We start from the raw sequence: 10,573 nt of genomic DNA on the forward strand, positions 1-10,573 counted from the left end.
AAAAAGTCTGTCCCCAGTAGAACAGACTGAGGGGTTTATCAGATTTTGCAAGTTACGCCGTTACACGGAATCCACACTTAAAAGCTGTCGTTATAATTATCAAAATGCCAAGGGGGTTGCTTAAGATAACTTTCAATAATCCTCTTATTTTTTACCCTAGTATGGGTTGCCCCCAGTCCACGCTAGAATGATTAAGAAGTGCTTGGGATGTGGGGGTGGGGGTAAGTGTCAAAGAAAAATCGCCCAGCCACGCCAAGGTCCACCCACTTCCCCCGCGCTGCTCTATAAAAGGGAGCGGTGGAGCGCAGCTCGGCAGTGGTTACTTCAGACACACAAAGAAGGAGTTCTCGCTCCTTAGGAAACCCTGCAAGTTCGGATCGCTACTATAAGAACATTTGTGTCAGTGGATTATCCTCACTGTCAGGTAAGAACTATTTTTTTTTTCCAACAACAACAACAAAAAAGATACAGGGGAGGTGGAGAGGAAGTAAAAATCTACTAAATCTGGACTGTTTTGAAGAGCTTGGCGTTATGCTGCAGAGCCTTGCACTGGCTCTTGGCATCAGCTTCAGTTTACAACATAAGATCCAGAACAAGCTGGTTCTGCGTGTGAAGTGGGAAGATGAGCTAGCAGGGGATAAACTTCCAGGCAGCAAAACACTTGCTGGAGTTTGGAAACGATGCGTCTGATAGCCAGCTCTCTCTGATCTCATGGGTTTGCTAAATCCTAGTGCAAGCCGCTGGGGGTATTCTGGAAATCCTGCTGGTTTTCAGCTGCCTCTGCAAAGTAAAACTCTCGACAAACGTAAACTTTGGGGGCTCTGTTATTTACTTTGTGATAAGTTGTTAAGCAAATATTAGCTTCTGGTTCATATCGCACACAAAGTCCCCGGTAGCCTGGGGGCTCTCCGAGGGCAGGAGCTCTCTGGAATCACCAGAAATAAAGGACAGACCTTACTTGACTTTTATTAACAACCATGCTTACAATTCTTCTCTTTTCCCTCCACCAGGAGTCCAGCCAGAATGAAACTAGTTCACGTAGCCCTGCTCTGTCTCGGCTCTGTGACCTTCTTCGGGGTGGATGCTGCAAGGGTGGACGTAGCGACAGAGTTCAAACGAAAGTGAGTATCGGAGCGCGTCCTCCTGCCAGCGCCCAGCCCCGCTCGTGGAGCTGCGGAGCCTCCGCGCCCCCGCTCCGGGCTCCGGCCGTGATCAGAGGGACTGGATTCCCTGCGGGAATTGCACCGCTCCTTAAAGGCCTCATGCCCTTTCAGGAAACATCCAAAAAATAAAATAAAAAAAATCTCGGCGCTGGCAAGGATTATCGCCCCCTCGATTCTATTTGGTTTGGCTCCCGCCCTGCAGACTTGCTCTAACAGGCTGTCCTCTTCCCTTGCGCTCCTTTCAGATGGACGAAATGGGCACTGAGCCGAGCGAAGCGGGACGTGAAGCTTTCGGGAGCGCTCCGAGGGCTGGGGGCAGCCGCCGACGTGCAGCTGCTCATACGGACCCAGGACGTAAAGGAGGATCCCCGAGTCTCGCATCCCAGGTAAATTCCAGCCCTTTCTGGGCTCGGGCACTTACTCGAGGCGGTGGAAAGTTTCAGGGTCCCCTCGTTTCTGTGTGGCTAGGCTTACTCTCGCAATAGACCCCCCAAGTCCCGAAGACAGGTCCTGCCCAGGCTGCACATCGCGCTGAAAGCAGCCTCCCGCCCCTCTTTCCCCGCGCTCTTCAGCTGGCGGGAGATAGCAGCGCCTTTGCTGTGAAAGTCAAATATAAATAGTAACTTGAGCTCTGGATCCATAGATAAAGTAACAGCCATAAAACGGCGGGGCCTCTCCTGCCATCGGCAGCAAGCTCTGCTCTGCGACCAGATCGCCGCTCTCCCGCCGCCCGGCGGAGGGCAGAGCCGGGGGGTGGTGGTGGGGAGTTTTGCACCGCCGGGACGGGCCCGCCTCCAGCCTGGGGGCTCCCTGCCCTCCCCGCCCCGGGCCCACCGGGTCCCCTCCTCCGGGGCCCCACTACGCTTTTCTCATGCCCGCTCTCTCTCTTCCTTCCTCGCAGCAGCCGGGAGGATGCTCACATCCGCGTCAAGCGCTACCGCCAGAGCATTAACAGCTTCCCCCACTTCCAAGCCATCCGCACGGGGTGCCGGTTCGGGACGTGCACGGTGCAGACGCTGGCCCACCAGATCTACCAGCTAACCGACAAGGACAAGGACGACGCCGCCCCCGCCAGCAAGATCAGCCCCCAGGGCTACGGCCGCAGGCGGCGCTCCCTGCCCGAACGTCGCAGCCGGCCGCGGCGCCCCCGGACGCGGCGGGCACAGCCCTTCGCCCCCGTCCTCGGGGTCTGAGCGCCGGGCTACCCGGCCGAGGCCGTCTCGGACGGATGGACTGAGACACAGACGCTCCGGAGTTCCGCCGCCGCTCGGGAGCCGCCGCCAGGATTCGTGGAGAAGCGCCTGCCCGGGCGGGACCCCGGCGCGCCCTCCCTGGGCCGGGGCGGTGGAGCGGCGGGCCGCGCCGCCGGGGCCCGGCAAGGGTAAGGGGCGGCCGGTCCCGCGGCCCGCGCCCGCGCGGGGAAGCTGTGAAGGCCGCGTCCTGCTGGGACTGCTCCCCCCCGTCCGCCCCAGCGGCGGCGCGGCCACTGACTCTTTACCCTCCCCGGGCGAAGCACCGCCGGCTCCCGCGCCCGCCGCCGCCTGGGACTGGAAGGCGCCCGGCCAGCGGCCGCCCGGCCCGCGGCCGCCCGAACCGCCGCTGCTCCGCCGGCCGCCATGTCGCCCCCGGCCCCGCCGCTGCACCCGAGGCAGGGGCCGGGCTTTCCTTGCCGGCGGGCTGCGCTCAGAGCTGCCCCGGCCCCGTCTGCCCCGAGGAGGGGCTGCTCAGGGGAGCCCCGCGGCCCGGGGGACCCGCCAGCGGGCGCCGGCCGCTGCGCGGCACCCCTCGGGCCCGGGGTCCGCGGCCCCGGCCTCGGCCTCTGCCCCGAGTATTTGAGGGTTTGCGTTCAGCCCTCGGCAAGGACAGGTCGCCCACATCTGCTCTACCCTCTGCGTTATCTGCACCCGGCAGGGAATCGGACACTCACTAGTCCCTGCGGGGACTGCGATATACTTGAACGTCACAGAGAGGAAAAGTGCAATTGTACGTGGTTTTTGTTAATTATAAGTGCGGTGTGTGTGGATCATGAGATACGTATCGATATTTAAGATTGTCCTGTGTCATGTCCTGTTTGTATCTTTTTTTTTTGGAAAATATATTTTATTTTTATACGTTTTATATATATATATTGCATAAGGGCATTTTAAAACATTGTATCCCCTCTATTTTTCATATCGTGAATGTCAAATGTTAAACTCTTTTTCCATACCTTTTTTAATCTTGCATTCCAGACTGGTGAAAGATGTAGAGAATGTATCAGCTGTTCTCCATGGGTAATATGTGAAATAAAATAAACACTATTACATAAACCAGTTCTGTTATGTTGTCTTTAGTGGGGGCAGGTGGTCAAGATGAATGATTTCTTACTTTGTTCAGTCTTACCCTTACTGACCTAGCATGGCAGTTCTGTGACAGACTAAAACTCTTCAGTTACAGACTTTGTTAGTAGCCACCTTATCTAGGCAAATCAAGTAAACTCACAAGTAAGCATGCGTCTTAAAATCCCAGGGCAGATCTGTTGGGAAGGCTTTAAGGCCTTTTCTGCCCACATGTTCCAGCCAGGGCTGAATCGTGTCACAGCTTGGATTGATAGTGCAAGTTTATTTTTTGCCCTAATTAATCAGAGAAACAACTGCACACTTCAACATTGCACAACAAAGTAACAGATTTATTGAGGGAGCGTGTTCCAAAAATGGTCATGGCAGCTTCCAAGGTTATTTATGTTGAAGGATTTCCTGGGCCACAGTTCAGGTTAAAGTTAAACGGTGACCGGTTCAGTGCGGGCAGAACATCTTGGATAAAAGCTTAGCATTAGGGATTTTGTTGTTTTGTTGGTTTTTTTTTTTTTTTGTTCAAAAAACCCCCAACAAATTCCAACCGCAGACCAGAAAACAAATGTGAAACTGGACCTTATTAATGTACCAACAGCACCATCTATTGGTGTCTACTCTTTGCAAGCCAAGAAAACAAACCTAAAATCTAAACCGGTGCATTTGGATAAAACATACAATTTCTCCTATTTTACAGTGTCTCTGAACATAGTTAACATACACAGGAGAGGCCTGGGGAACAGCAGCACTAAATGCTGCTACAATAAATGAAGTGGGCATATTTTTTTGCCTAATACTAAATGCCTAGTGAACATACATTTACAAGAAAAATTCAAAAGAACTGGCAATTACGCCTTTCCAGGAATACTGCTGCAAAAATCTTGGGTAGGAATCCAGCTGACTAGCTACCTGGCATACATTCAGAATTATTTTTCTCCCTGAAGTTTTGAAGTTCTGCTCAGAATTGTCTATTTTTAGTTACTTTCCTAAACATTTTCAACTAAGAATTTTAGTATCTGGAGAGGTAGGTTTTCCACTTGAAAAGTTCTTTTTTTAAAAAATGCTTATATAGTGACACTTTCCAGTTTTAATTACCATCTCTTTCTTAACAGCTGGAAGAGAATTTACCTCTCTACTGCTGATGGCCTTTCTGATCCAGATTTTGTACTATGTAAGGGGTGACAGCAAATGCATGATCTTCAGCACAGACTATAGCTGCCAGCTGAGAAACAAGCAGGTGGCCATTCTCAAATCATGAAAGATCTTGAAATTAGAATAGTTGCTGCTTATAAGTTTTGGGGTGCTTGTGGTGGGAAATAAAAATGTATAGGTGAAAGCATGATCCTACTTAAAGTATATAGCTCAACCAAAATGACTTCAACAGAACCATACAATTAAAATAGCTAAAATATTTTACTTATGGGTTACACAGCTATGATCTCTGTCATCTAAACTTGTGGCATAAGGCTGGATTGGGCTATAAGCATGGTTAAGCATGTACTTGCCAACTAGCTACTTCTGTTTCTATTGATCTTTTCTTCATTTACTGCCAAAACCCAGTACCCACTTAAAATAGCTTTTCTTCTCTCTGTTCCCTTGCACTGTCAGAAAACACTTCACCCAAAGCTGAAAGATCCTTGGACTAACCCGACAAGGCTAAAACCAGCAAGCTGGTGCTGGATGGCATAATGCCGACACTACTGGAGACTGGTAGTTCAAAGTTCCATATTTCTGTCTGGAAGGATCAAGAGCACCACCTGCCGTGCTTGTAGGGAGAATCAAAGCTCCGTAATTGCAATAAACAGCAACTAAAGAAAAGAATTTTATTTTTTTTTAATTCCCTCTATCCCCCCAAAAAATCTTTGAAACGATGTCTTTTAAAGTGTAAAGACCAAGCTCTTTCTCTTGCCCATGCAGGAGACATCATTGAAGAACTTTGGCTAAGCATCTTTTCACTATGAACATCCCTCAAAGCAAAACGTTGGGCACTAACCTTTAAACAGTAGTTGAAATCTATACTGAACTAGACTAACATCTCTGAGGAGTGCAAGGATTTTGAAACCCCTGAGGTTTCAGGGAGAACAAGACTGTGAAACAGTATCAGCCCATGAAAGCAAGCTTCCTCTTAAAGTCCTACAAGTTCAAGAAGAGCTGTGTGCTTAGGTCAAGACCAGATTATGCTCTAATTTGACAGATGGGAAGTGGAAGATGTTCTCAAATGCCTCCAAAACCAGGAGCATCCGTTTACACACCTTAGTTAAAGTATTTGTTTCTAAGAACAGTCTGGTGCCTCAAAGGCCAACATTTCAAAGGCTGCTTAAAATATGACTGTAAGTTCATTTCAAACAAGGTTCTACATTAAAGTTAAGTTTTGCAATGGTAAAAATGTATCAGAGCAGGAATTCATCCTTGTCTACCAGTCTGTTCAGGAGCAGATGCCAAAGGAGTGGTCACCATTCTCAGCAGAGCCTCCACAGTGAAGTGTCAGGAGAGTTCATGGAATATTCTTTATGAGTTATTATTTTGTTTTGTACCTACCCTAGAGACACCCTATGGCAAAGAAAAAGTGCTTTACTATAGACAATTTTTTATTACCCAAATAGATCCCAAAGGCTATTTTTAATCTCAGAAAGATTTTTGTGGCTCCATTATTAGTGCTATACGGAATGGTGGCAAGGGGCCTAAAATGCTGATATACAAGCACTTTCCCATAAAGTCCTAGTGCAGGTCCCCTAACCTGGAAGAGGGAAACAATTCGTTTTCTTTCTCCAATTTGTACCACAAAACTTACTTTTAAGCAGCCACATCACATGGAAGACTGCAAAAAATGCTTGTTCTCCAGTTACATCAGAAAGTGGTCAAAGAGTTCTGCCACTGTTACCTAGGAACAACTTTTACTGTATCCAAAAAGTAGAGACACTGGTGTACTTTCAGATGATTATCAAAATCTGCAAAGCATCTTGGCCCGTGCTAATAAGAACTGCAGTCAGGTGCCAGATATAAACTTTTTCTGCAAGTACAATGACAGAAAGGGGAATACTAATGAATACTTTGGCACATATGAAGCCTTTTCTGGCTCATTTAGTACCCAAAGGACAGCAAGTCATAATTAAAGCCAATAATGGCAACTCCAGACAGCCATCCAAATATTTTCCTTGTGCCGTCAATACACCGTTTTATATTATCTCACATCATACTTAAGTAGTGTAGAGCACACAGGCATCAGGAGAAAAAATTCCAGCATGACTGAGTACAACCAATAACTAAATCCAATTACGCCTAACTAAAATTTGTTTATTGTGTTCACAAGGATTTGCTTTTATTATCCAAATATTTCTTAAAGAACAGTGTTTTTTCACCAAATAATTTGTTTCAGCTCTGAAATATTTTTAATTTTTAAATACTTAATTCTTTGCAGCAGGGCCATGTAGGAGAAGGACCATAATTTGTTCATGAGGTAAAGAACTTTGCTATGTAAAAGCCTTTTTACTACATGCTATATACACTGGTCAAAATGCTCTATAACTATAATGTCTCCAAATGAGAAACAAATGGTACCATTAAGACTAGAATCAATGTTAATGATTGGATAAGACTGGAGTGTTTTGCTTGCAAAATTCCCAGCAACAGCAACAGCAATGAGGAGGCCAAATGAAATCTTTTCACTGTTTGATTCTGTGATAACTTTTACCAAACATTTAACTAGACCTCCTTGAGTCTCCCGTCCACTTACAAAAGCCTGGGTTTTTCCAAAGTCAGGAAAGATCAGGCCAACCTAGCTGAAGGCAAATGTTTTATAATAAATTCTGACTCGCAGAATAGGTTTGCAAAATAAGTATTCCTCCAATATTTTCAGTCAACTATCACTTCCCAGATCTGTCAGTTTGCAAATTACATGTAACTTTTCCAGCAAATATAAAATGGTTTATATTTTCTTCATACTTTGCTAACATGGTGTTAAAATAAACAAACAAATGTCTGGGTCTAAATCTCTGGCATCCAGTAGTATTGGCAGAAACAGGAGAACAAACATAACGGATCTTATCTGTTAGTTCAGGAGCAAACTAAGCAGTTCATCAAACAAACATGATTATTGTCCTTTTAATAGGTGGTTACTGTCACAGGAGTTACATGAAACTGAAACACTCAAAGACTAAAAGGCCACCATGCAATTCACCCCACTGCTGTTACAGGAGAGGACAAAAGGGTGTGTGGGTTCCTCATTTCCCCTTACATGACCTGACTCTACTGTGGCTCTCTGCTAGAAAGCAGTAAACTCTCAGAGGCCACCACACTTCCCTGCCTGTATATAAGGACTCAGGAGCAGATCTGAGTCTGCACGCTGGAAGAAGACAGCTGCACCCTGTAAAGTAAATTTGTTCTCTTTAAACACAAGGAAAAAGTGATGGATTTCTAAGTCACTTTTTCTAAGACATTTTTTTCCTGGGGCAGTGCAGCTCTGCATCTCATTCTGCATAAGGAACGAATTCATAGTCTGGCCCTTTATTGATAAACAACATGAAAAATATGCAACTGGCATATATCATTAGTCTCCTTCCTGCCTACAGACATCAGACGTTCTGGTGGTGATGAACTGGTGAGCCAGATAGGAATCTCAACACCAAATCCCAGGCCTGAGACTGATCCCATCTAATCGAAACAAAATTTCTACTGAGTTCATCAGGAAAAAAAATTTAAGCCCCAGCTTTCTTTCAAAAACATGTCTATTTTTATACTGAAAGATTGTATTGTAAGTTTTGCTTTATGCTTCATTTATTCACAAGTTCTGAAGACTGAAGAAACTACTAAAAGGTAGAAGTAAGGGACTGGAACTCTATCAAAAAGAGGTAACTCAAATCCAGACTCTCAGTTCAGTCTGAAACGAGTTCAGCAATTATGATCATTGCTGCTCCTCTTAAGTGGATGTGGTGCTGCTGGCAATGACAGCTTCAACAAACATACATGTGTCAAGTGCAGCACTAAATGTGTTCATGAGTGGGGATTGAATCCCAGAAACTTCCAGTGTTCTCGTCCAAAACCCAGACTTCATTTTTTATTTAATGTCATAGGATTTTGTAGTGGTTTAAACACTATGACTTTATGTAGTAGCATTTCCTTCCTCCTCTCTCTCTTCTCTCTACTTTAAAAAAAAATAATCTCATCACCTATTTTGAGGCCTCAGAAAAGGTTGTATCCAGACAACTAATTCAAATGAGAGAGTAAGTGGTGAACATAGTTCACAGCAGAAATTGTCAGTCAAAGCTCCTGTATCAGTCAGAGTGTACGCGCAGACAGCCTATCACTTTGTGGTAATATTTGCACAAGGCAATCAGTATCTATTTAATGAAGGATATAAAAAGATCTGCAAAAAGAAGTGATTGCTAGAGACAAAGATGATTTACTGGGTGATAATTCACATAATCTCATCCCAATCTGATTTCATTAACTCCTGGTAATGGGGGAAAAAAACCCCTCACATTACAAGTGCACGAGGGCTATTAAACCTGATTTATTGTTTTAACCACACTGCAAGACAGTCAGAAACAAATGATACGTTTTTTCCATGGAATGTTGTTAGAGTACGTGTACTAAGATATTTTTCTTCTTCTACTAGTCTGGCGCATCTGTACAACTTTGCTGCCATCTGCTGCCTTCTAAAGAAAAATAAATCACTCTCATATAAAATTATTGCTGGATGTCAAAGTGGCACAGTGCTGCTGCCTGCAGGGAGGCCTGTGTTTAAAAGAATTTTATATCTGGCCTGGGCTGGTTGCTCACTATGCTGAGTAAGGCAGAGACTCACATTTTTCATTCCTCCTGGACTTTACTCAGAAAAAGCAGGAACAGCACAATACCTTTAGGTATTCTGAGGAGATGGAGAAAGGAAACTATTCTATTCTTTCTGTTGTTCTGAGCAGGCTCAGGGGTTACTCTTTGCCAAACAGATGCCTGGATACTTCTATCCCGATACCACTTTTGCCACTGTGGGCTACCAAGAGAACAGTGAACATAGCGTTTTTTGAGAAAATGATGTTTTCAAGGTGTGACATGAAGGGACCAAAGGAGAACACTGGCTCTTGTGTGCTACAGGAATTACCTACTTACCTATTTACTGACAAATAAAGAAGGCTGAAGTTAGAAAGACCAGTACTGCCTTTTCAGGACCACTCATAATTGGAGATATGTACATATGCTCTTCATTTCTAGACAGAGAGCTTTTTAAAAGGCAGGAATCAGAACAGTGTGATTGACCTGTTTCTCCCATCTATCTAAATAAGACATATAAGTCATAAACAATGCACCACCTCAGTAGTAGTTAGGTGTGAGCTGTTAGCTTCTACTATCAGAGAACTGAAGTTGTTCCTCTAACTGTTACAAACAATGCAATGACATTTTTATATTGGATTGAAATCACAGTTATATTTACTCTGATATAATCATGTAAGCTACGTACTTAGTATAATACAAGTATTCTTATTTTAATAAATAAGCTGCTGCAAAGTGTTTTATTATAACACATAATCCAACAACATTTACCTAAGAAGGAAGTAATATATCGGGTATGAAAGGCTTCTTCAAATTCTACCTGACGAAGCTAAAGACAGTAGAGATGACTTGTAAAGATTGTAAAGATCTTGTCTTATGTCAAGGATTTTTTAAATTTTATTTTTAATCCTGCTGAGTAACTCAAACAGGCATTGAAATATGAGCCTTCCATCAAAATATTTCTTTTCATCTCTGTGATTGTAGAGTTTCTTCAAAAAATCGTATACTATATGATGCCTATATACAACATTCAGCTCTTTATTCACAGAATCTTCATGGTTGGAAAGGACCCTTAAGATCATCGAGTCCAACCAAACAACCTACAATCTCTGCCCTTCAGAGCATGCCCTGAAGTGCCACATCTAGACATTTCTTAAATACCTCTAGGGATGGTGACTCAACCACCTCCCTGGGCAGGCTGTTCCAGTGCCTGACCACTCTTTCAGTAAAGTAATTCTTCCTAATATCTAATCTAAATCTCCCCTGCAGCAGCTTCAGACCATTTCCTCTGGTCCTGTCATTATTCACCTGGGA

At 44.9% G+C, this 10,573-nt stretch overlaps 1 protein-coding gene across 2 annotated transcripts; it reads left to right on the top strand.

Moving 5' to 3' along the window:
- The first annotated feature begins 322 nt into the window (after positions 1–322).
- On the top strand, positions 323–3,475 carry ADM (adrenomedullin). Of its 2 annotated transcripts, none has more exons than XM_074585942.1 (4): positions 323–424; positions 1,011–1,121; positions 1,409–1,549; positions 2,065–3,475. In XM_074585942.1, the coding sequence occupies exons 2-4, from the start codon at positions 1,024–1,026 to the stop codon at positions 2,354–2,356; spliced, it is 531 nt and encodes a 176-aa protein (XP_074442043.1). In that variant the 5' UTR covers positions 323–424; positions 1,011–1,023; the 3' UTR covers positions 2,357–3,475. The 2 variants fall into 2 exon arrangements, with proteins under 2 accessions (XP_074442043.1, XP_074442044.1); XM_074585943.1 differs by having other exon boundaries at positions 2,068–3,475.
- Positions 3,476–10,573: the final 7,098 nt, after the last annotated feature.

The sequence above is a fragment of the Larus michahellis genome, chromosome 4 (genome assembly GCF_964199755.1).
Source record: "Larus michahellis chromosome 4, bLarMic1.1, whole genome shotgun sequence".
NCBI classification, from domain to species: domain Eukaryota; kingdom Metazoa; phylum Chordata; class Aves; order Charadriiformes; family Laridae; genus Larus; species Larus michahellis.